This window comes from Tachysurus fulvidraco, chromosome 15 (assembly GCF_022655615.1).
Source record: "Tachysurus fulvidraco isolate hzauxx_2018 chromosome 15, HZAU_PFXX_2.0, whole genome shotgun sequence".
Classification (NCBI taxonomy): Eukaryota; Metazoa; Chordata; class Actinopteri; order Siluriformes; family Bagridae; genus Tachysurus; species Tachysurus fulvidraco.
The window spans coordinates 10,886,973-10,913,465 of record NC_062532.1 but is presented as its reverse complement, the minus strand read 5'-3'; the positions used below and the strand labels follow the sequence as shown (position 1 = coordinate 10,913,465).

General features: G+C 37.4%; 2 protein-coding genes across 3 annotated transcripts; one reads left to right on the top strand and one right to left on the bottom strand.

Annotated features, from left to right (window-relative positions):
• Positions 1-7,616: 7,616 nt before the first annotated feature.
• rasd4 (rasd family member 4) lies at positions 7,617-8,942 on the top strand. The gene has a single exon (XM_047800778.1). It carries the CDS (start codon positions 7,818-7,820, stop codon positions 8,442-8,444), a length of 627 nt encoding a protein of 208 aa, XP_047656734.1. The 5' UTR covers positions 7,617-7,817; the 3' UTR covers positions 8,445-8,942.
• Positions 8,943-10,618: 1,676 nt separating this feature from the next.
• On the bottom strand, positions 10,619-24,972 carry prpsap1 (phosphoribosyl pyrophosphate synthetase-associated protein 1). 2 transcript variants are annotated; one of them, XM_047800777.1, is made up of 11 exons: positions 24,714-24,972; positions 22,849-22,901; positions 22,434-22,500; positions 22,008-22,180; positions 19,780-19,895; positions 19,175-19,230; positions 17,813-17,958; positions 17,088-17,126; positions 13,783-13,853; positions 13,070-13,216; positions 10,619-11,631 (listed from the first exon to the last, which is right to left on the bottom strand). In XM_047800777.1, the coding sequence occupies exons 1-11, from the start codon at positions 24,794-24,796 to the stop codon at positions 11,473-11,475; spliced, it is 1,110 nt and encodes a 369-aa protein (XP_047656733.1). In that variant the 5' UTR covers positions 24,797-24,972; the 3' UTR covers positions 10,619-11,472. The 2 variants fall into 2 exon arrangements, with proteins under 2 accessions (XP_047656733.1, XP_026997288.1); XM_027141487.2 differs by lacking the exon at positions 17,088-17,126 and having other exon boundaries at positions 24,714-24,971.
• Between the last annotated feature and the right edge of the window lie 1,521 nt (positions 24,973-26,493).

Sequence of the window (26,493 nt, the reverse complement as noted above, 5' to 3'; positions counted from 1 at the left end):
AAACTGAAAGTGTGACAAATATGTAGAAAAATCTCCTACATCTAAGGATAAGTAGTAAACACCTCAGTGTTATTCAGAAAAGTGCTCCCTTTACTGCAAAATATCAGAAAATCCACAACAATATGTAGGCTATATTTCCAATTATAGAAAAATTACAATACACCAAATATAAGCTAATCAAACGTATTAGCCATTTTTACTCATTTCAAGCTAGAAATGGAAAATAGAACTTTTCTATTTGCAGTTCATTTAGTTCATGTTTAGCATTCATTTTAGAAAATGATCAAGACAGACTAAGAAAATCCAAAACCTAAAGTAAATAAAAAATTGTCCGGAATTGTCATTGTTTGCATTTTATGATTTGCTGGGGTTTGTTTTGTTTGTTTGTTTTTTGGTATTTACTAGGATTTTCTAATTAGCTGTGGCCTATTGTTTTCATTATTATTATTATTATAATTATTATTATTATTATTATTATTATATTTTTGTTGTTTTTGTTGTTTTATTTTTTTTATTTGTATTTTTTTATGTATTGAGTTTTTGCTTGTTTAGTTTTTGAATGTTATGCATTATTTGTTGTTGTTTCTTTGCTTGTTTTTGTTGTTTTTCTTTTCTGATTTGCTGGTGATACATTTGGGTTTTAATTTGTTAGTTTGTTCTTTTTTTGTTTTTTTTTTTGTTTTTTTTTGCTTTTTCTTATTTGCTGTGATGTATCTGTTTTGAAACTATAATCTCATCAGTGTTGGTCACACTCCTAAGTGTAAAGAGTAAGCCTCATTTTTAAGCTCAAGGGTTGGTGTTATGGCTTACACATGGCCCACTTTTCCAGCACATTACACGGTCAAACACATCATGGATTCTCAAACCCAAACACAGCAGCAACACTGTCTACAACTGCATGTTTGCAATGACGCAAAAGCAGGGTAATGGGAACCTCCTCTTCAGCCAGAGTATCTGTTTGCTTTGGTACTTTACACACACCATGTGGGTCAGTCAGGTGGATTTACTATCTGATACTGACTCTGTGTTCAACTGTTTCAAAGGGTCTTTATTAGTAACTCTGTAATATAAAAAAAAGAACTACACAAATGAAGGCTGATTTTCTTAAAATGGTTGAAACAAATTTCTGCATAATTATGCAATAATATTACAATAAACAGACAAGAATCTATACTACATGAAATATAATACAATCATACTGCGACATTTAAAAATGCTACAAATCTAGTTTTTTACAGAATGTTGAATTACAGAAAAGAATTACAGAATTACATTGAAATACAGGTCTTCTGCAATACAAAAAATGTTTAGAAAATTTGAAATTAATATTGTAAAATGATTATTATTATTAATTGTTATTGTAGCTATCAGGAGCATCTAATCATACAAATCAGCGTGAAAGTTTGTATTGAGTGAATTGCATACCACAGTAAAGACACTGCATGTGTGTGTGTGTGTGTGTGTGTGTGTGTGTGTGTGTGTGTGAGAGAGAGAGAGAGAGAGAGAGAGAGAGAGAGAGAGAGAGAGAGAGAGAGACTGAATGAGTGTGTGTGGGTGATCACACATTAGTGTCCAAGTGACTCTTGCTCTGTCAATAAATTAGATAAGAAAAGATCTATCTGTGGTCTCCATGGTGATGGAGCATATAGGGATGAGTGGAGGGGAAGTAAACACAGCCATTATGACCCAGCCAGCTATTACAGTAAAGCTGCTGACCAGATGTGGCTTTTCTCAACACAACTAAATCAAATCAGAGACATCAACTGAACCCACTCACCAGGAAAAACTTGGCTCACACTCCAACAAATCAAACCAATGTTTACCCACTAACAAAAATAAGGGTAGCATTAAGACCATGAGTCAAAAGGTCATAGAAATGATATGAACAGCATTATGTTTTTAAGTCAAATATAAGGAAATCAAATGAACTTTACTTTCACATATGTTTTACTTTCGCATGCTAAATTTACACTTGTTGCAAAATGATTAATACTGTACAGTACAGTTTATACTCTAGGCAAGACACAAATCTCACAATAACTGTATTCTACCTTATTCACAAAACAGCCTTATAACATTTTCCACTTTATCCTAATCTTAGGATCTCTGTTTTTGAGTCAACCACCAAACCATTGGTAAGTAAATTAGTTACTTCATGTTCCAAAACCATATGAATGAGTGTGTGAATAGTTTTGTGCCTGAATGGAAGACATCCGATTTGTGGTGTATTTCTCAGTCATACCAAGGGTTCCTGAGATGCTCCCTAGATCCATCGTAACCTAGCGTTACATGGTTACTAAAGAGGACTAAATTAATTTTACATTTTCCATCATCTGTAAGTCAAAATAATAGTTTTCTCTTCTTCATCACTGTTACAAAAACATAAGGATTTGGACTCAGGGCTCTTTCATGGTCTATTTCTGGCTGGAGGAAAAAATCAATAGATGGACTTTCAAGTTTCTACAATCACGAATGTGATCTGTAAAAGTCAGAAATCCAATTTTAGCATGTTCTTTTGTAAGATCCCAAACTGGGTCATTGCAAAAAAGAGAACTTATGCTAGCATTTGAAATGATTTGTGATGTCTCATCATAAGGCAGATCAGGAGTCAGCACTAGCTGGATCTCTATATACAGTAGGTGGAGTTTAAACGATCAAGAAAATCAATCTTATTATTAGAAACAACCACCTCGGCTGTGCTTCTCTCAGGAGAATTGATCTAGGATCTAGGATATAACTGCAAGAGCTCTGCATAGCCTGTTTTGCTTTGAATTGTTATAGAAATCACTTTATCCTGGGCAGGGACACTGTAGACCCTAAAGTGTGTATCTCTCTCTCCCTCACACACACACACACACACACACACACACACACACACACACACACACACACACACACAGTTTGCCTTACTATTCTTGTATGGATAATTCATAGACAATTATTCATATACTCTCAGGTAACATAGAGGAGAATGACATCGGCTTCATGCAGACTCTCCACTGGTGTTGCTCAGGGCTCAGTACTTGGCCCTCTCCTTTTCTCCCTCTATACTCACTCTCTCCACTGGCATCTGGTAGCTGGATGCATCAGATTCAAAACACTGATGCTTGCCTACAAAGCCAAAAATGGACCATCTCCCTCTTACCTCAAAGCTCTTGTCACTCCTCGCACTGCCCCACAGTTCCTCAAACCTTATAGTACTGCTCGAATGGTCCCACCATCTCTCAGGGTAAGAGGTAGGTACAGTATACATCAAGACTATCAAGACTCTTTTCTGTTCTGGCCCCGAGGTGGTGGAAAGAACATCCCCGAGATGTCCGAACAGCTGTGTCACTGGCTATCTTCAAATAACGAGTGAAATGCATATTTTACCTGTTTGTATTATGTACTTAAAAAAGCTCTGAAAAGACTTTTAGATTGATGATATCCTAAGTCCGTCCCCTAGTGAACCAGTGTTAATGTATTCACTGATAGAGAATTCAAAGCACATTTGTACATCGCACTAGATATGTAAATGTAAATGTTAATGAATTAATGCAGAACAAGGGGAGTGTGATGCAGGGCAGGGTGTGATGTGTGCTTTAAGGTATGTGGGTGTTGATCCATTTCCAGATTATATTAGCAAGCAAATTGTTTAATGTTTTAAATCAGATGTGGACAGCTACAGAAAACCGGTGGATGAAGCATATCAATGGGCTGGTGCGGGAGAAATGAGAAACACAGTGGCAACACAGTGGCAACACAGTGGCAAACAGACCAGGAGTTAGGTGCAGTAGTTTAGTCTCAAAATTATAAGGGACTGAACAAGTATCTCAGTGGAAGGAAACTAAAAGGACAAATCCTTTTAATTTTGTAAAGAAGGAACCGAGAGCGTCAGTTTTGGGAGGAGACAAGGACCGTGGAGAGATTGTCCGAGTATCACAAGATACTGATGTGAAGATTCATGTCCAGATATGAACTGAAGCTCAGTTTTGCTGGGATGAAGAGATTTTGAGATGACTGAGAGCCATGAAGAAACAGATTGTCTGAGGGAGAAAAGGAGAGGTTAAGATGATCGTCATCTACTGTACATAGCAGTGGTATGAAAACGCAGGTCAGATATCACCTCAAAAGATAGTCTGTATAGAAAGAGCACAGAAGAGGAAAGAATCTTGTGGGTGACTGTGTCAAAAGTTGCTGCAAGGAGGAGAAGGATGGAGAATGATGAAAGACTGGCTAATCTAGTGGCATGACCTAGTTTCATTGAATAGTTTCTTGCAGCAGTTTATGTACAAAAGGCAGTTTGCATTTGGGAACCAGCCAAATATCCCCACAATGTCAAAATTGCCACATACTCTTATTCACATGGGAACATTTTGTTCCTACTAAGATATTCGCACAATCATTTACCATTTAGACCACTGGCATGTTTTTGGAAGGTAAAAGGATACCAGTGAACCCAAAGGAAAATGAAAACTGCACAGAAAATAACCACAGCTACAGATCAGAGCCTAGAGATGAACTGTTCTACCTCTTTTTATACTATTACGTATTCTAATTCATTTAATACCTCATATTAATCTAATCTGTTTTTCTTTTTTACTAGTATTAATATAATGACATCATTATTAAATATTCCCTACACATTATAAACGCTTTAAACTGAATAGGAAGGATGTCCATATGGCTCTCAGTTAAAGACTATTACGTTATAGGAAGATAATTCTGTTTTCAGAATTCAGGGTCTGTTATATCCTGGTAAAAAAAAGGATGTGTTTCTGTTCCATCATACATAAATAAAGCTAAATAAATAAAGCTAACCGAACAACATTTAAATAAAGCACCAAACAACATTTTCTGTTCATTAGACACCCGTATGAAAAGAAAGAAAACATATAAAATGTTCAAAAAGTAACGCAGTCACTTTTGTATTTCATGCAATTACAAAAAAAATATATTGTGGCATGTGCAAATATTTGGACTCCCTACTAAAGCCAGTACTAAGTAACAGCACTTTTGGAAAGATATCATGGTTTTTAAAGGTTTTTGAAGCCAGTGAGTCTTTTTAGTACTGAGATATTCAAGGGCCATCTTGCATATGCACCCACAAGAACAAATAATGTTTAAGTCAGTGGTCTGTAAGAGCCATTACAAAAGCATATTTGCTTCCAGAAATTTGCTCATATTAAATGGGATCCTTTATTCTGTCTGTGTGTGCAATGGTTCCTGTACCAGTGTCTGCCAATTAAAGGCCAAAGCATAATAGATCCACTTCCCTGCCAAAAAAAAAATAAATCACAGAAATTGATCTCTATGCTATTTATAAGATTTTTTTTTTAATGACTTCACAGCACTTGTTTTTAAAATGCATCTGGCTTATAGAGATATTGTTTTGCATACAGAAGATGCTGATTTTTTTGGTTGAAATCATTAAAGTTTCCTTCTGATGACATTTCCATGCAGATCATTTTAGAGCAAGCTATCCTTCCATTCAATCACCGACATTCCTAAGCTAATTCCTTTGCTAAACCTTCCTGCAGATCATAATGTCATATTAGAGTTTTGGATTACCTTTTTGGCCATCATATAAAGTGAAACCACCCCAAATGATGTGTCATATTATTATAGTTTTATCCGAGTGTTGTTGTTTTTTTAAACCAGTATGTGTATGGATAAGTAAGAAGGGAATTGGACAGATACCCAATACAAGCATCTAGGCATCCCTAGAGAAACAAACATTATTAAAAAACATATATAAAAATAATTTTAAATTTAATTTCGCTTCAGAGACCAAAGAGAAACTGAGTCAAAGGAAGAGAAATGCAGGAAAATGGGCAACCTGGCTTTTGGCAAGAGAAAAGGGCTTATTATCAATTCAGTTAAAGCTTTCTGACCAGATATGATTGAAGTATTCAGAGACAGTACAGAGTGTGTGTGTGTGTGTGTGTGTGTGTGTGTGTGTGTGTGTGTGTGTGTGTGTGTGTGTGTGTGTGTGTGTGTGTGTGTGTGTAAGGCGGTATAGAGCCTACTTTAGCAATGACTCACACAAGAATCTGGCTGTGTGAAAAACACTGCTAACAAGCAATGCTCCACTGCTGTCATTTTCAATAATTGCTCTCAACTGTCTTTTCCATCATATTGTCCAGTCTAAACAAAACACTAAAACCACCACCAAGAATCACTTACCAACAAGTATCTCATCAGTATTTGACCTGGACAAGTCAGATTTCTCTCATCATAATGTAAGCCTGGCTTAAAAAATACATCTGACTAGGAATCCAGTGGATACACGTTCCACAACAACAACAACACGTTTGCTTACAATTGTTTACTAATGAGCTGACCTAATTAGAGAATGAATAAAAAACTCTTCAACATGAAAACAAATATGAAAAAAAATATCTTCTGAATCGGTTCTTCTATCTTCCGTACACTGTGATGCTTCAAACAGGAACTTACATGACAAGATTTTATTTGAGGCCAAATGCCAGAAGGAGATCAAGACCATTTCTGAGTTTCCTCCAAAAAACTCATTCAAGTGGACAAGAGATGTGTTTTCTTTAAAACTATGCCAGTGCTTTACAAAAAAAAAAAAAGCATCAGGGTCAGACAAAGTGTGAGTCCCATTCAATTGATCCTAAACTTTTTGAGCTTGAATGTTTGAGAGCTAAATTTCCAAGTGGTGATCTTTAAGGTACAATAAATTTAAATATGAACTAAAATATTCCAGTAAAAACTTACTTTTCCAAATAAGACTGTTCGCTCTCTCTCTCTCTCTCTCTCTCTCTCTCTCTCTCTCTCTCTCTCTCTCTCTCTCTCTCTCTCTCTCTCTCTCTCACACACACACACACACACACACACACACACACACACACACACACACACACACACACGTACGTTAGTCTCAAGTATAAAGCTTAAATGGTTCTTTTAAGCTCTACAGAACATATTATATAAGAATTACATGAATCTAGTTAACTATTGTAATCTATTGAAGCCCATTAATTTCTATCAAATGCAGCTACCTTTAGTGTCGTCATGCCATAATTCCTCACTCTTTCTAAATTTTCAAGGAGGATACTGTCTTTTTTTGTCATAATACTGTCAGTCATTTTATGAAATGTAGCTTCTAGTTCAAATGGTTCAACTCTCATTCATCTTGAACCTGGTAGATTAAAACCTGATATTCTGTGACACAAACCCTAGGCTCGAATACGCTCACTTTTAACTTTTATTTTTAATCAAAGGTAATCCAAAACTATGTAATTATCTTTTTTTTTTTTTAAAGTACCTATCAGGACCTAACAGATTGTCATGTGCAAATTCAAAAAGAAGATATCCATATACACAATAATAAGTAAAGTGTAACTAAAATGTTTTCTTCAAATCGTATATAATGGCACAGGCACTTCATTAAATACAGAATCTGAAGCACCAAAACAGAAAATCTAGAGCTTTTCACTCCAACCACTTCTGATTTGATCATATTCATAACATTTCTCATTTGCATACTTCTCCTCAATTGGTCACAGAGTAAATGATACGGACGACTGCTGTAAAGCAATTGGAGGAGAGCTCAGGAGGAGCAGAAAACCGTGATTGAGAAAACCTATAAATAGACCACACAGACACCCACAGACACAGAAGCACCTGTCAGCTGTATGCCATGCATTTCTGCAGCACATCTCAGTGTGTGTTTCATTTAGCAGCACCTGCTAAACTGAGTTTTGTGAAGAGCTCTAAAAGGTTCTAAAGCTTATTTCAACGTTGATGAGGTTCAAACTAAATTCTTACAGGAACTATCCAGTCCGTTAAGATCAGAGCAGAATTCAGAAAGCATGTCTCTGGACGTAAAGGAAAAGAAAGAAGTACGTCTGGTGTTCATGGGAGCCGCCGGCGTGGGAAAAACAGCTCTAATCCAGCGCTTTTTGCAGGATCGGTTCGAACCGAAGCACCGGCGCACCGTGGAGGAACTCCACAGCATGGAGTACGAGGTGGCTGGCATCAAGGTGACTGTGCACATCATGGATACGAGCGGCAGCTACTCGTTCCCAGCTATGCGCAAGCTCTCCATTCAGACCGGTGATGTCTTCGCTCTGGTATATTCCGTGGATGACCCCGAGTCACTGGAAGCCGTCAAGAGTCTGCACAAGGAGATCCTGGAGATCAAGGAGGACAAGTTCACACCAGTGGTGGTGGTGGGGAACAAAACAGACTGTAAAGGTGACAGAAGGGTAAACTCAGAGGACGTTGCTGCCACCATGGAGCTGGATTGGAACAACTGCTTCCTGGAAGCCTCGGCAAAAGAGAACGACAACGTGCTGGAGGTGTTCAGAGAGCTGCTGCAACAGGCCAACGTGCCAAGCCGACTGAGCCCCGCACTGAGGCGTCGCCGAGAGACCTTCCCCAAGAACGCAGGAGCACGTCCACCCATGAACAAGACCAACAGCTGCACCATGTCCTAAAGTTCACAGGAAACTCTCTGCAGCATTTTAACCCTTTTAAACATTGTGATCATCTCAGTACTGACCATGAACAAAGATGGAAAGTGCTGATAAGAAGGGAAGGGGAAATAAAGAAAAAAACTCAATCCTCAAATTATGAATAGAATATGGAAATAGGGATGAAATCTTTCCAACCCTAAGTTGCACTGAACTCTGATGAAAGCTCACTGTCAAACTCAAGACAAGACAGTGGCAGACAAGACAGTAAAAGACTAGAACCAAGTTATGTGGACTGTAAACATAAAATCCATTTGAATCCATTTTGTTTTGCAGGTTGCTTGTTTAAAGTGTGTATTAATTTATCATTGCAACAGTACTGAGAATCGGTTCTTGTAAGAAAAGAAAAAATAATGAATGTAACAAAACCTGTGTAGTTTTGATATCCTAGTTAATTATGTCACACATTTTTTTTTTTTTTATGTTTTGTTACAGTATAAAAAATAAATATTTAAATGCTCAGCTGTATGACTGATGACTTAAACAATGAAGCACCACTGAAAACACTTCATACTAACAATGTATATGTACTTACGGGAGAGTTTATTCTCTCAATTCGATAGAATGCATCCATAAATGTGTATATATTTAATAGCAATGTTAAAAAAAATTTTAGCATTACCAAAGTATCGTACATCGACATTATAACCAAATAAACAGACTGACTGTCTGAAATCACTCCAAACACTAAACATGTAGAGATTTCACATTTAAAGTCTCTACATGTCGTTATCATATTTATAACAGAAAGGGGAGAAAGTTCTAGTGATAACAGAGATTTTCATAGTTGTTGAATAGTGAAAGCTTTAGAGAAGGGATCATCTAGCAATCTACTACCATCTAGTGGAGTAGAAAAGACATAAGCATTAGGCCCTGATTATTTAGTCAAAGCAGAAATAAAATGACAGGGAAGGGCATAGTTTGTTAACCAAATGCCAACTTTCTGTTCTCCTATTTGTATTTTGATGTTACTTGGTTCCTACTGCCCCTTATACAGAATGGTCTTTTGGAAGAAAATAAAAAATAATAATAATAACAATAATAATGTCAGTGAATTCCTGTTGTCCTGAATTTCTTTTTTTACACCAGACTCTGTAAAGTTTAATCATGTTAAATGAATTCAGACTCACAAACAAGTCAGACCGATAGATTTAGTACGTCTATGTCATTGTTATTCATATACCAGTTTCCTTAGCAACGTGGAGATAGTATACACTACTGCTTTCATGTGCTCACTAAAGCAGCACTATATCACGTCCGTGACTAAGCAGTCGGACCCAGAAATACACACAGACTGACCGAGAAGTCTTTCCACACTATGTATTGTCATATCATTCTTTACACCTACACCTAGTTCATACAGCACAGACAGTTACACGCATCCACACATTTCCTCTTTCTGAGACAAGGTGTATTGTTCCCCTGAGCTGAAACGGGAAGTAATATTAATGTCAGCGCTGTACTTCCTCTTAAAAGTCTGGTTAAAACACACACACAGCTCCGTATCTGGTTCACCTGGGTCAGTTTTTGCATTTGACACCCAGACTGCTTGAGCCTACCACACGCAGGTAAGGGTTTAGCGAGAATATGAACGTTTTGTTGTAACTCTTTAATACTTTTAAGGAGCTTTTATGAAAAACAGGACTGTTGTAAAGCTTGACCACTTCTTACCTAATACATCAGACTTTTATAACTGCATGCTGAGCCTAACTATGTGTTAAGGAATGAAGAGTTAAAAAGAGATTCATCCTGAAAAATATATCCCAGCTGATGTCTTTGCCCCTTGACTTGGTCTAAGCTCCTCAGTGTCCCCAGAGTTACCCTGAGGAGTTTTGAGCAAGTAAAGGGTCCGTGACTAAATCATATAACGAGATCCTTTTAGTGGCCAGTTTACACAACAAAAAAAATCAGTATTTTATACTAAGCTATTGATGCAGTACTGGAGACAGAATGAATGAGGAATGTGATCTGTGAATCTGTTCATGGTGACTGATTATTTTGTACCGGTATATGATTTCTTTGTGGGTTGAGTATATTTTATAGCAGATCTTGTAGCAGATCTTGTATTTCAAAGTAATCATTCATGATTTTATGTTTATGATTCATATTTATATCAATAAAGACACAGTGAAGCTCTAAAAATTCAACCCTTTTCTTTATTTACAAAAATATGGTAATAAATCAACTTCAGTGAAATAATTTCACAAAAAGAAAAAGGAAAAAAGAAATCCATTTTGAATAGTTGGACTGCAGCCCAGATGAGCTGAAAGCCAGCAGATACAAAAGAATAACAAGGAAATAACTTTGAATATGGTTGCCAAAGCAACTGCTGTCGCTCTCACAGAGTCACACTCACTCACCACCTGTCTGAATGCCACACAACAGGAATAAGCTACGAACAGGAAGTGGAAGTGATGGGGAGATGTTGCAAAGAACACTGTGAAAAGTAAATGCGTGGAAAGAGCTGAACGGTAGAGAAATGAACCGTAGCAACTCTGTAATCAGTCAAATGAAAAATGTGCACAAGTCGCAAAGTATAGGTACAGTACACAACAATGACATGACGGAAACCGCATGGCTTAGACACAAAGACATGCAAGTTTTAGGTTTACATTTTTTAAGTCATATTGGCTCAAGCATTCTTTTTTTTTTACTTTCTGAAACAAAATTTGTTTGTTATCAGTTCTGTAATCAGTTCTGACTGAATGCCTTTAGCTGGCAGGCTACTTCAGTAAGCTTTAAAACTCGTATGCATATGTATCAGGTGCTGTAGTATCACTTCTAATAGTGCAAATGTATAACAGCAACAGTTACTGTCAGTTCCTAAAATGAACGTAACTTAATGGTTGTATTTAACCTTGCCTTAAACGATTAGTTTCATATAGATTTAAATAAAATAATATTCTTGGATTAAATTATTGTTTTTAAAGAAAACCTGCCACTTCCAGGAGAAAGTATAGACGTTCCTTCCGCAGTGAGGTCACAGCTCAGTCTAATCGTCTACAGTGATGTTGCGGAACAGGTAAGCCATGGACTCGCCGTTGTGAATGCGACGAATGGCTTCGGCAAGGATCATGCTCACATCCACAGTCTTGATCTTGGGGCACTGCAGCTTCTGCACCTCGTGTGGGACGGTATTCGTCACCACCACCTGTAAATAAAGTAGCAGTCCACAGGATTATTACCATCCTTCATGGAAAATTGCGTTATAAGTGTATAAACTCGTATACAGGACCTCAAACCTACAGAACCAAGCAGTTGTGTTGTGATGACTATTCTGATTCAAGTAACAATGCCAAGTCTCTTCCTGTAAATGTCTAACAAGGTTGCAGACTCTTGGAGAAGGCTCTTGGTCTGTCCAGCCTTGTATGCAGAATGTGTTAAGTTTGTTTATATTCTTAGGTTTGTGGATTTCCCTTCAATTCAGACCACAGATTTGGTACATTTTCTTGTATTCCTTTATTAATTTCTGTGTTCGTTTGAAAGTAAGTTTTGCTCACTATCTATTGTTATGTTTGAACCTCTTGTTAGAAGCAACTAGGTTTCTATTCTGGTACTTAGCAGAAATAATGATACCAGTGATCTTCACAAGAGCCAGTAAACCACAAGGCACAAAACAGCCCCAAAGAAGCAAAAAGAAAAGAAAAAAACACAATTCCAAATTTTACAGGTGCTTTTTCGGCCAAACATGCTGAAAAAAAACTTTGTTTTTGGTCTGCATGCCCAGCTAGTTTTTTTTTAGTCTCATCTGAGCATAAGGCACGATGCTAACTTTAGTTCTAATGGTGCTTGGTTCAGCTGCTGCACTTTTACAAACTTCTTTCTTGCAATTTTTCCAAACAGCTGCTTGATAATATGAAAGTGATTCTGTAAATTTTACAGTTAAAAACTGTGATCCTGGGCACTTTCCCCCACCTCATTCTTTAATGTGTGAGGTGACAGTGTGAAAAGGGATGTTGGCCATTATAAGTAGTTCTAACAAACACAAGACAAAGAAAATGATTTCTCATTGTTTGAGTGAACAATCTGAATTCATGTGTGTCGTGTGCTTAATTATTTTCAGTGAATTTGTAAAAGAATGGCAATGAATGTGGAGGCCTAGTGAAATGTATTTTAAATGTAAAGTAAAACATTTCAAAAACATAATGGGATTTCTGTAATACTGATATATTTTATCTTTTAGAATCCTGACACTGACAAAATCCTGATACTGGCATCACCCTGTCTACCTATTTAGCTACTTGTGATTTAATAATAAATTATGGGAAAACCAAGGGGTGTGCTTTTAGGACCAACTTAAAAAAAAAAAATAATAAAATGTGTACTACCCAAACTACCTAAAATGAACCGAGAACAGCTTCTAAATATAAACAAACACTTATAGAAATGTTTTTAGTCAGTTTGCATCCGCTGGTGGATTTTCTCTAACTGGTAGTCTGTGACAGCCATGCCAAAACTGACATGGACATAGCGTTCATTAGTTGTTACTACATTTAGCTTCACACAGCATGCATCTTGGTTATATGGAGAAAGTGAACGTGTTTATATATATTCCATTTTTTTTTTTAAAAAAAAAAAAGGAAAATGACCTCATCTATGGCAGACTCCTCGATGAGGCGTGGAGCATCGGCTGACAGCAGGCCATGGGTGGCCATGATGTAAATCTTATAGGCTCCTCTCTCCTTCAGGATCTCAGCCGATGCCACAAAGTCTTCCACATCATCTATGATGTCATCCTAGATAAGGGTTTATAATAAGTGCAATATATTTCACACACACAAACACAGGATCTATACACTGAAATATGGAGCTGACTGAGATGCACCAATGAGTTTCTACAATGTTCAGATACAAACTGTAAAAGCTCTTATAATGGGCATGTAATATATGGCAGGGGTATCTGCACTCATCTTGGTTAACCACCGAAACTACTGTGGGTAAAATTCAGGAAGATAACTAGAAACAGGTAGCAGGCCAGGTCATAAATAACATCTCTCAACGGTCACTTGTTTTGCACATTGTATTCAAACAATAAAATAAACACTAATACTCGAAGAACTGGTCTGCCTCATGAAGACCACACACCTATCATGTGGCAAACAACTAACAGGAAAGTATCATTTATGTGAAGAGGTGCAGTGGTTGTAGCTATTAAACTGGCAGCTCTGTCTTGTAAATATTTAAAGCGGACACCTCAGCTTTGGTCATGAAATAAAATCAACTGATGATACTGCGTTCACCTGATATCACTAGTACAGCAAATTCTCTGAAGAATAATAGAGAAAGGAAAGGTGCATCTTACGATTATGATGGCGATGCGTCCTCCAACATCACCCACCACTGTGATGGGAGGTTTCTCCTTGGCCATCATCACTAGAAAAAGAGATTTCAACAGGTTTACATTTTCATTCTTAAAACAGGAGGTTAAACGTTATAAGAAAAAGGCTTCAGTGTCAGTGTAGATCGGGTAAGATGGATCCAAGCATATGTAATATTCTAACATAACTAATGCCTAAACTATAATTAACTACCACTAGCCCTTCTTATACCACAGAGCTGTTGATCTCTGAATCTGTTCGTTCAGAAGGTATTCCTTATAAATATTATTCAAGGTTAGGCTCATGTTAATTTTCATTCTTCTCAAATTTCTATCCTTGCATTTCATATGATGTCGCACTGTATAATTCCTGCCATTTTGAGGACCGAATACGGAACTGACGACACCAATGTTATTGTGTGTGCGCTTCGATAAGAGGATTAGATTTCATTTTATCTTCATTTATACTTTCCCAATAAAACTGACTACATACATCAACAAGCAGCAGTGCAGCAGATCCTGTCTTATCAACATCCTCCTGCTGAAACATTCTAGGGTACTTTACTTAATAAAGGCTTTAAGGTACTGTGCTCTCTGGAACAGCGAGCGAGCGAGCGAGTTGTGTATGAGACAAACATATAAGGAACCCGGTTTAATTGCAATCAGCATTTCAAGGAGAAGAGCACAGTTTGCTTCAATCAACCACTGATTCTCTTCCATCATACAGTAGCTACTCATCCATAATGGTAGAATTTCCATAAATGGGAGTTGAACTCAAAGCCAGTTCAGCAAGTGACAGTACGAGATGAACAACATCAGAAAATGCCTCCTAGAAGCTCTCAGCAAAAACTGGGTGTTCCACTGAATTTAGTTCATTTTATTATGTTTTGAGGGAAAGAAATTCATAACATTTCAGGGATTTCTTTTTTGTTTTACTTTTATACAATTTTTTTTTGACAGCCTTAAAAGAACACATTTGCATAAATATAACAATAGTTAATTATTTAAGGAGCTGGAAAGAGCTTAGAAGGTTAATGCCTGATTACATGGTGATTTGAACTCCTCATTGTTTTAGTTAATGACATTTGTTATGAAGTACTGCGGCTTAGGCATGGACATGGATTTCAGGTAAAATGGTGGGTTTATGAATCTGACAAACAGTGTGAAAATCAGATTGAATTGTTGCTCAAATGCAGTTCAGTCAGCATGGATTTAATTGTGGTTTAATGAACACAGCATCTGTATGAAGCAGTGTGTCCCTTTGCGCCACCTTGCGGTCATTTTGTGAACAGGATTTACATGTAAATTTGTGTATGCCTTGACAGTGGTAACCCCCACGGAGGAAAGTCAAATTGTGGTTGATGCCCGACTTTAAGGTGAGTGTTTTTCTTGTACAGCAAAGCCAGAAATTCAGTCCCAAAATGACAAGGGCAACAGAATAACAGTGACTGAAATACAAGGATAGAAACAGTTCATTCACAGGGACTTGTATGTGAGGTTGCTCCACATATTCTATTATAAAGGCTAATAATAAACAAGTTGCTTTAAGAAGACCTTCAGTTAGTATTCAGCAAAGGAGTCTTGTGAGTCAGCAGTTTTCTGCCTCAGGAACATCTTAAAAACAGAAGACACCGATGTGTAGTTTCACAGCAACATTACAAACAGTATCACATTTTGTCTTTTCTGGTCTTATTAATGACAATAAATTTATAATCTATAGCTACTATAATGTACTAACTCATCTCATGGATGTTCCACAACTATAAATGTAAAGAAAAAACATGAATTAAAGAATAATCATTTTGTAATTGTTCAAATTCAAATTGCTGTGGTATAAAAAAGAATTAAATGCTTCAGTACGTGTTGCTGTCGTCGAATAATCAACTTCGTGTGAGGAACTATGCAAACCTTAGTTAGCTCATAGTGCCTCACTACTGGTTTTTTTTCTTTGATGGGTCCCATTTTACCCCACCTACAATTCTGGCTACAATAGTAACCGCAAACTCATTGCAGCACATGCCATGCAGAAATCAAAAACAAATGTTTTTTTGTCCAATCATGAAGAAGAATTTGTCCAAGAGACTTATACACAAAAGTCTGTGCATATCAGTTGCAATAGAAACACCTAGAATTTGTTACTCAAAGCCAGCACACCTGGCTGGGACTACTGAAATTCAAGGGCCGGTCAATACTGCAGGGCCGTTATTATGTATATTCAAGCCTTCTGTCAGAGAAAAGGCATAAGAAAAGACAACAAACAAACACACTTGCACACCTCAATTAGGTTCAACACACAGGGACAGTCTGCATGGAGTGGAGCGAGTAAAAAAAAGGTTAAACATGCCATCAACACATGCCTTTAAACTAGCAAGGCAAAATACAGTCATTTACTTAAAGCTATATTAATTTGTGAGTCTGTAAAGAAGAAAATAGCCTTTTCTTTAACAGTTAAATGTAAAGTGCTCTAATTTTAATCCATGCAGCCATGCTATTGTCAGATCATCTAGGAAAAAAATAAATAAAGATCAGTTACTTGTACTTATTCTCTATATAAAATTTTATAGAATTTTATGTCCTTCCTTATAAAAATTCAGAACCTTAACCATAGCCTTTTATTTGTACTATCAGACTATTTGTTATCTGTCGTTCTTTTCCTCAAGGTCATGTGTTTCCAAGGCCTTGCAGAGGTCTTGGTTTCAAGCAGCTAGAAAACAACTAGTCTAAACATCTAAACTACAGAGTTCTCCACAAGCAGGCATGACGTGTTGATTAGCAATATTTAGGCCAAATCAAACCCAAAGATTTTAATGCCCGATATATGTATCAAGCATTAAATGGTTCCAGTCGTTCAAAGGGATGATGATTCCGAAAGATTTTTAAATGAATCACTTCATTTGAGGTTTCTCAATCCTGACAGGAAGCACTCTGAAATGTATACACCTGTTTCTACTTACAGTATTCAGAAATAAGTGCAAAAATAAAGTCAGCACATTACACATCAACTCAAACTGTGAGATTTGTGATGACTGGGCAAAATGGTGCATGGAACTGACTACAAAAATGGTGCATGAGACAATGCAACATCAAAGAGATCTGAATAGCTAAGAAACCTTGATCGTTCTTAATACAATGATGGAAATTGATCATTATCATAGCTATGCATGGAAAGAGCACAGAATGCTTTTGGCTGCAGGTATTGAGAGCCCTCAGTTACTGCATGCATGCACAGAGGAACCATTTCAGTGTGGTCACTGTTGTGATCAGAAGCAAGAGAGAGTTAACCATCGTACTTGGAAGCTCTATGCCTGGGAACGGAGCTTGTTGCTTGCCTATTATCAACAAATAAACACCACATTAAATAATGTCCACACAGACAGCTCATAAAACACAGAAAGATGAAAGCGAGACTTCAAAAATCCTCAGAAACCACTCAGAAATGAGCTAGGCTACTTTAGATCGGTATTATTCACTGCTGTTGGTGTAAATTTGAATGTTTTCTGACTAAGTCATCAGAATACAGCATTCTCTTTTCCTTCTTTCATAAATTGTATGTTATATGGACTAGTGCAAAACATCTATAAATGCTGACAGAGTATCTCTTAGAGGTCCCTCTGAGAATTGTCCAAGTCCACATGACATATATACAACAAGCACAAATGAAACAGAATTAACTGTTAAGAAATAATAATTGTACAAAACTGACAAAACAGTAGTCCCAAAAGACTGTCAACCAGTTACAACACTCAGTTTTGAACATTTCCAATCATTGAAAGGAATTAGATGATGACATGTGCTTTAAATTTAAATAATGCAAAGCCGTGCGGGAGAGTGCTTTAGAAGTTAGTATGAAGATTTGGCCCTTATTACCACCCCTCCTCCCTTACTGCAGAGAAAGCATCTATATATTTAAGTGGCGGCTCTGCTAATAGTCTTTTGGGCAAAGCCATCTGTGCTAAGGCCTTGAATAATTGTGTTGCTCTGAGAGGGTTTATTTGTCTGTACTGGTGAGTCTTACATGGCAGCTCAAGGCCTGGGTGGCCTGAAGTGTTGCGCACACAAGGAGGAGAGTGTCGTCCGTCTGCCATGTCCGATTCGGAGCACTGAGGCTCTCCGTGAATTACAGCCAGGCCCAGACGCAGCCTCTCCGCATATGATTGAGCCCTGTGACCATGACATACAGAAAGAAAGATCTCTGAACAAATGTGCAGATAATAACAGTTCTGGAAAAGCGAAATGTTCAATTTAAATGTACTTGAGCATAAAGAGCTTTGAACCACCCTTATGCAATAATTAAAAGAAAATTCAATAATTAAAAGAAAACCTAATGGCATTCCTTCAAGGTTTCCTAATATAATGTGCTATTATTTTACAAATATCAATTAAACCTGTTTTTTTCTGTTCATATTAGCACAGAAACTGTTGAACTGACAAAAAGACACAGAATATTGGTTATAATACGAGAAAACCTAAATTATTGTAGATCCTATTGGGACTCTAAAGACATCTCAAAGTCCATGAACAAACATCATTAAAAGGCTTGGCTGTTCAAGCACACGTTCATCTTAAGCAGTAACACTGGACATCCATCCACACAGGCTTGAATTTACAGCAATATAATTTGCTTCCAGGTAGCCAAGTATGTTTATCTTGTTTAGTACAGATATAAATAAGACTGCATCTTTAAGTATCACTCAGGTTCCAGATGTTTGCATACAGGTTTTAGGTAAAAAAAAATAAAAAAAGACAACAATGCAGACAATGATGTCTGTAACATACAGCAAACAGCCATAACATTAAAACCGCCTGATTAGTACTGTGTATATTTTTGATGAAACCAAATCAGCTTGAATATGTCAAGCCATGAATTCCACAAGACCTCTGAAGGTGTGCTGTTGTATCTGGGACAAAAAAGTTAGCAGCAGATCTATAAGCCTCCATAGATCAGACTTGTTTGTCCAGCTCATCCCACAGAGGCTTAATTTTTGGTTTGGGGAATATAGAGGCTGAGTTAACATGATTTGAACTCTTCACCATGTTCCTCAAGCCATTGCTGAACTTTATCTCGTAATCAAACTTCAGCCCTTGTCACAGTGGCTTATATCATTATGCTTGCCCATTTTTCCTGCTTCCGACACAACTTTGAGAACAGACTGTTCAGTTGCTGACTAATATTATACCCCGCTCCTTCTCAGGTGTAACGAGATAATCGAGGTTAGTCACTTCAGCTGTCAGTGGTTTTTATGTTATGGCTGATTGTACATGAAAATAAAGTTGTGTGTGATAAAACAAAGACATTCAAACAGAATAAACGGCATGCAACACATATTACAAATACATTTTGATCATTTACAGGTCGGACTAGAGACAGTAAAGATACCTTTTTGCAGCAGATGGAGACTTTGCAACAATAATGGCATTTCTGTAATCAGGGACCTGAAGGAAAATACATATATCATCAATTTTTTAAAATAGCCATGGCTTATTTAGGTGCACGTTGGCTGGTATGAGGAATTACACTCAAAAGCACTTTTCACACTGCACTTAACCCTGGGTTTGAAGCACCACTTTGTATGCAGGTTTATGAAACCCTGATCAGAAGCAGAGTTAGCACGGCTTGTGCGTAGTGAACCCTGCATTGTACAGTGTGGAAACAATGCAGTGTTAAGATATTACAGATATAAGAGAATTGAGGTGGCGATATTTTTCTACTCACTGGGGGAAAGCATAAGTGGTTATATGCCGTTATTTAAACTGGTCATGTGCTGTATCGGTCTAATCATGCTTGCTGACACAGCACATATGCAAACAAGGATATTAACACGGAGTTTGGGAATGTAGGTCAGATTACGAATACGCAGGATTAATTGTTAACCTGGGTAAAGTATAAGCAGTGTGAAACTTTATAGTGAAATAGTTAACCCTAGGTTTAGAATAAGCCAGGGTTAAGGATTTCAAGTGATAAAAGCCCTAAAGTGAATTTACCTCTTCTTGAATGTACTGTAATAGGAACGGAGAAGCACGCAGGTTATCCACAGGGAAAGTGAAGAAACCCTGGATCTCCTTCTGATGCAGGTCCATAGTGATGATGTGTGTTAAACCTGATTAACGACGACATAAGAATAAAAAGAGGAATACATTCAATCTGAAAACTAGTATGCATGATTTTGTTACTACACAGCAATTCTGTTATTATCCACATCAGTACTAGAGTTGCAACTTAGCATTCCTTGTACTAGAACCCCTTAATCCTTTGGCAGACAAAATAAATAATACACTGAGCACCACAAGCCATTTTTGGAGTGTTCAGCTCTTTAAGTTATCAATGTCACATAAGTACCAAATCACACGTTCCCAAAGGCTAAAACAAAAAGGTTTCCTCTACATTTATTTGACTTCAAGTATACAAGACTTATTTCCTACACTATATACTGTAGTGCACTGTATACTGCATCCTATATTCAAACCCGATTGCAAAAAAGTTGGGACACTGTACGAATTGTGAATAAAAACAGAATGCAATGATGTGGAAGTTTCAAATGTCAATATTTTATTCAGAATACAACATAGATGACATATCAAATGTTTAAACTGAGGAAATGTAACAGTTTAAGGGAAATTTTAAATTTCATGGCCTCAAAACATCTCGAAAAAGTTGGGACAAGTCCATGTTTACCACTGTGTGGCATCCCCTCTTCTTTTTATAACAGTCTGCAAACATCTGGGGACTGAGGAGACAAGTTGCTCAAGTTTAGGAATAGAAACGTTGTCCCATTCTTGTCTAATACAGGCTTTTAGTTGCTCAACTGTTTCAGGTCTTCTTTGTCACATCTTCCTTTTTATGATGTGCCAAATGTTTTCTATGAGTGAAAGATGTGGACTGCAGGCTGCCATTTCAGTACCTGGATCCTTCTTCTATGCAGCCATGATGATGTAATTGATGCAGTATGTGGTCTGGCATTGTCATGTTGGAAAATGCAAGGTCTTCCCTGAAAGAGACGACGTCTGGATGGGAGCATACAGTATGTTGTTCTAGAACTTGGATATACCTTTCAGCATTGATGGTGCTTTTCCAGATGTGTAAGTTGCCCATGCCACACGCACTCATGCAACCCCATACCATCAGAGATGCAGACTTCTGAACTGAGCGCTTATAACAACTTGGGTTTTCCCTGTCCTCTTTAGTCCGGATGACATAGTCCCAGTTTTCCAAAAAGAACATTAAATTTTGATTCGTCTGACCACAGAACAGTTTTCCACTTTGCCACAGTGTATTTTACTTTGTAATACAGTCTGTTTTAAATTTGCCTTGGCCCAGAGAAAACGGCTTCACTTCTGGATTGTGTTTAGATATGGCTTCTTTTTTGAACTATAGAGTTTTAGCCAGCAATGGCAAATGGCACATTAGATCGTGTTCACCGACAATGTTTTCTGGAAGTATTCCTGAGCCTATGTTGTGATTTCCATAACAGTAGCATTCCTGTATGTGATACAGTGCCGTCTAAGGGCCCGAAGATCACGGCCATCCAGTATGGTTTTCAGCCTTAACCCTTACGCACAAAGATTGTTCCAGATTCTCTGACTCTGTGGATGATATTATGCACTGTAGATGATAACTTCCAACTCTTTGCAGTTTTTCTCTGAGAAACTCCTTTCTGATATTGCTCCACTATTTTTCACCTCAGCAATGGGGGAATTGGTGATCCTCTGCCCGTCTTGTCTTCTGAGAGACATTGCCACAATGAGAAGCTCATTTTATACCCAATCATGACCCAAATGACCTAATAATTTGCAAATTGGTCCTCCAGCTGTTCCTTATATGTACATTTAACTTTTCCGGCCTCTTATTGCTGTCCCAACTTTTTTGGAATGTGTAGCTCTTATGACATTCAAAATGAGCTGATATTTGGCATGACATTTCAAAATATCTCACTTTCAACATTTGATATGTTATCTATATTCTATTGTGAATAAAATATAAGTTTATGAGATTTGTAAATTATTGCATTCCTTTTTTATTCACAATTTGTACAGTGTCCCAACTTTTTTGGAATCGGGTTTGTAGATATAGAGATATAGATGAAGGATTTGGGATTCGACCAAACAACAGAGAAAAGTCTGAGTAATTCTAATGAAAAACAAACATTGCAATGTAATTGTGGACTGCATTGGGTTCTATTAACAAAGCTGTAACCACTACATCTATTTGATACCTGCTTTGGCGAGCATGGACGCCAAAAGTTTGCATACTATGGATCCTCTCTTCCTCATCTTGCACTGCTTGCTATACGGAAAATAAGGGATAACTCCAATAATGTTTTTGGCGCAGGAGGTCTTCAGTGCATATGCCATGATGAGCAGCTCCATGATCGCGGTGTTAACATCTCTGCAAAACACACAAACACACACGTATGTACAAACTGATAAATCAAATTATATTCCTAGTGAAGTAAAGAACTCATCCTATTGTACAAGTTAAAATTGGTGCATAAAATCAAAGTAGTTCACCGTAACTGCTATTTGTAAAAGAGCTAAATGCTACAGATGAATCATTTCGAAACATCAATAGACAATTTATTCAGATTACACAGCCATTTAGTCCTTGAGAATTATGTCTGACTCTCAAAAATGTGCCTTACCTGGGAATGGTCTGGATAATAAAGATGGTTTGGCCTCGAACAGACTCTTTTACATCAACTCTAGTCTCTGTGACAGAAAGAGAAACTGAAATGTCAAAACCTTTCAGTACTGTTAGATTTACAGGTGGTATTATGAGCTGACATACACCTTACAAGAGGCCTCATAAAATTCTCACTTTTCAAACATTGTGCAAACATTCACTGATGCTTAAGAAAGCAACACACAACGTTAACGACCAGGAGGTGTAAACTTTTGAACAGGATGAACGTGTAATGTAAATTTTGTTAATTAATACCATTGTGCAGATTTTGTAAGGATTTCTAAGAATAAGAAGAAAGCTTAATTCATTTTTAAATTGGCAACCTGCCAAAGCCCTGTATACGTAAATCGTATGATAATGAGAGTTGGCTTCACCTCTATTTGCCTCCTGGTACACAACAGACTTGCCCAACTCCACGCCAAGACGCCTACGGAGTCAAAAAGAAATCAAGTACAATTTTATAGTCTGTATATAATTACATGGAAATCAGCATGGCTAGAGGAAAACTAGTTTGTTACAACAGATACATTAGGGATGAATACATATTTCTATATACAGTACTCTGTCTTAATATCTGAGTATCATTGAATAGGAGATGTACGATGTACTAGCACGATCAGAAGAAAGCATACTATCCACAAGCATGTGGGTCTGCAGGTTAGGAGAATTTTATTTTGCTTTTTCTGTAAAGCATATTCCTGAGATCTTCCTGAAAAGATCATTTATTCTTTCGTAGGCATCTCCATTATCGTCTTCATTAACTGCTTTATGGCAGGAATATATTCAGGATGAGATGTGCAGGCATTGCAGAGGACCATGCATTGCATACACACTGCATTTGCACCTGTTGTATTTGAATGTAAAAATCAGCAACCAGAATAAGAGAATAAAGTGGTTTCATTTTTAAGATAATCACTAAAAGGAGAGCTTGTGTGCCACTGTGTGATGCATTTGTTGATTTAATTCTTTCATTCATTCATTCATTCCTCATCACCATTAACTACTTTATCCTGAATCAGGTCATGGATTAATTGACTGTTCTGTTTATATTTAGACAAATAGGATCAACTAAATTCATCTCAAAACATTAGGAAAAGCATTATTTGCAAACAATGTAACAGCGGTGTCTCAACCAGTTACGGTTCTGGGTTGTTAATCGAAGGATCAGTGTTTAAGTCCCAGCACTGCCAAGCTGCTACTGTTGGGCCCTTGAGCAAGGCCCTTAACCCTCTCTGCTCCAGGAGTGCTGTATCATTGCTGACACTATGCTCTGGCCCCAGACTGCAAACTTGGGATATGCGAAGTAAAAATTTCACATAATGTATATTGGACAAAATAAAGGCTTCTAAAAAATAAATCAATCAATCAAAATCTCTGAGTGGGGAAGATTGCTAAAACCTTCCAGATTTCTTCCTGAGCTTGCATGAGTCGCATGCACACACCTTCACTTTAAAAGGTAATTATTCCCTGTACAACATTTTGTGCAATGCAAATGTTGTCCATTAGTTGGAAAGGATCCACAGAAGCCTTGCTGACACACACTACCATGACGATGGTAGTACCGTGTCTCTGCAATGTCATTCAGGAGGTTTGCATTCAACCAAATAATCTGAGTTATTAATCTGAGTTACACACACTACTGCTGCTGCATATTGTACAAAAAGCATAATATTGCACAATATCGTTATTTGCACTTTCCACACTTTATCTACATAACTGATCAGTCATATATTCTGTATTCATATTTAATACTCATAATATCTATTGTATCACATCTGCATTGTCTTGTATAGCATAGTGTTATTTATGGCTGTACTTTTGAGAGGGTCACAAACAGCTGGAACCAAATTTCTTGTGTGTCAACACACTTGACCAATAAAACCTGATTCTAATTCTGATTCTGACATTAATATTTTGTTTAGCTCACAGTGTTGTATAAAAACAAACATGACACCTAGCTGAATGGTTAGCTAGCTTAAGCAGTTAGCTTTGTAATGTGGAATGACGAAGGGTTTAACTGAACAGATAAATAAATAAATAAATAAAAACATACACTTGACTAGCTTCTGTTGCTTTTAAACTAATTAGCTATTCGGCTAGTAATTTTACGACGACGAGCTACTTAGCCGACAGGTTATTAACTGTTCATAACGGCCTAGCTAGCTCACTGACAAGCTTAGTTAGCTAATGAACTAATCAGTGTGTGTATTGAGTTTGTGTGTATGAACAGCATACATACTCTGTAATCTTCTTAGCAAGCTCGGTGCATGCTGCAGTGGAGTTAGCAGAGAAGACACGATAACCGCTTTTCGGCACGTTCATTGTGAATAAAAGTAAACAAATTCTAACAATATAAACTTTAGACTGTAAGATATTTTATCGTTTTCTTCTCTTTTTTTTACCACAGGTTTATGCTGCTACTTGAGACAAAAATCGCCTTTACTGCCGCCGGGAGGTTTGGAGAACCGCACATACAGAGAGAGCAGGACTGGATTCTGATTGGCTGTGATCGAGTTGGCACCAACTCGATCACAGCCAATCAGAATCCAGTCCTGCTCTCCGTGTGTGCGGGACTGGATTCTGATTGGCTGTGATCGAGTTGGCGCCACAGAAAGTGGCTGTGAATACAACAATTCAATTCAATTCAATTCAATCAGAATCAGGTTTATTTGCCACGTGTGTTGACACACACAAGGAATTTGGTTCCAGCTGTTTGTGACTCTCAGAAGTACAGATATATATATAACACTATACAAGACAATACAGACTATACAAGGCAATGCAGATGTGATACAATAGACAGTATGAGTATTAAATATGAATACAGAATATATGACTGATCAGATATGTAAATGCAAATAACAATATTGTGCAATATTGTGCTTTTTGTACAATATGCAGCAGCAGTAGTGTGTGTAACATACATGGATGATGTGATGACTGACAGTTCTGATAATGCAGTACCTATGCTATGAAGCAGGGAATATAATTATGGCGAGTTGTTAATCAGGGTGATTGCCTAGGGAAAGAAACTGTTCCCTGAGAGGAACCAGACTTAAAGGGGAACCCGTCCTCATTTGGGTGACACTGGAGGGTGTGATTATAAATATACAGTCTGACAAATTTCTTGCTTAGGAGATTGTTGTCCTATCCTGCCTTGATGCCCGATGACGCCTGAGATAGGCACAGGCTCCCCGTGACCCAAGAAGTTCGGATAAGTGGTAGAAAATGAATGAATGAATGAATGCATGAATGAATGAGATTGTTGTCCTCAAGACCAAATGGAGTTGGCATCTCCTCTTTAGTCCAACTAGAGCTGGTAAATCTCTAGATGCCTCAGGATCCTCATAGAGTCAGCCTCCTCTCAGTGGAGGTCCAAAATCTTCATGGCACGGAAGACACAAAAGGCCGATGTCATATGTAGTCAAGTAAATTTGTCATCCCTTTTTACCCCATCTGGCCATAGAAAGGGTGATTATACTGTAGGTTCTCACATGCTGAATGTTATTTGCTTATCACACAGGCATGACATAAGATGAACTAGATGTCCTTTGGGAGTGTCAAAATATAGCCTATTGCAGCATATGTCCTATAAGATGTAATCATGGAATCAGGATGAGGTTGTGCACACACACATGCATTTTTATCCTTTCTGGTATGTTTTATAATACCAGAACCTGTCTAAAATCTTCTAAGCCACCCCAGGTAATTTCTACATGCACTTTGTTTGTTTACAGCCCCACACATCCCTCAGCCAGCATTTCATTTAGTTTAGTCCCCTCCAGAAGTATTGAAAATGTATTGGAATTAGGTCACTTCACTGAAGACATGTGAAGCCAAATACCTATTTGAAAAGCCAGTGGTTTAGGACTGTGAAATAGAAGATAGAGAACAGACATGGACTTGAAACAGCTGGACTAGAAAGTCTCCTTTATTTAAATCAAAGAAATGAACAATGCCACTGATTTTGTTTAGATCATTCAAATATATGAATAGAATGATAGAAACCAAAGCAGTAA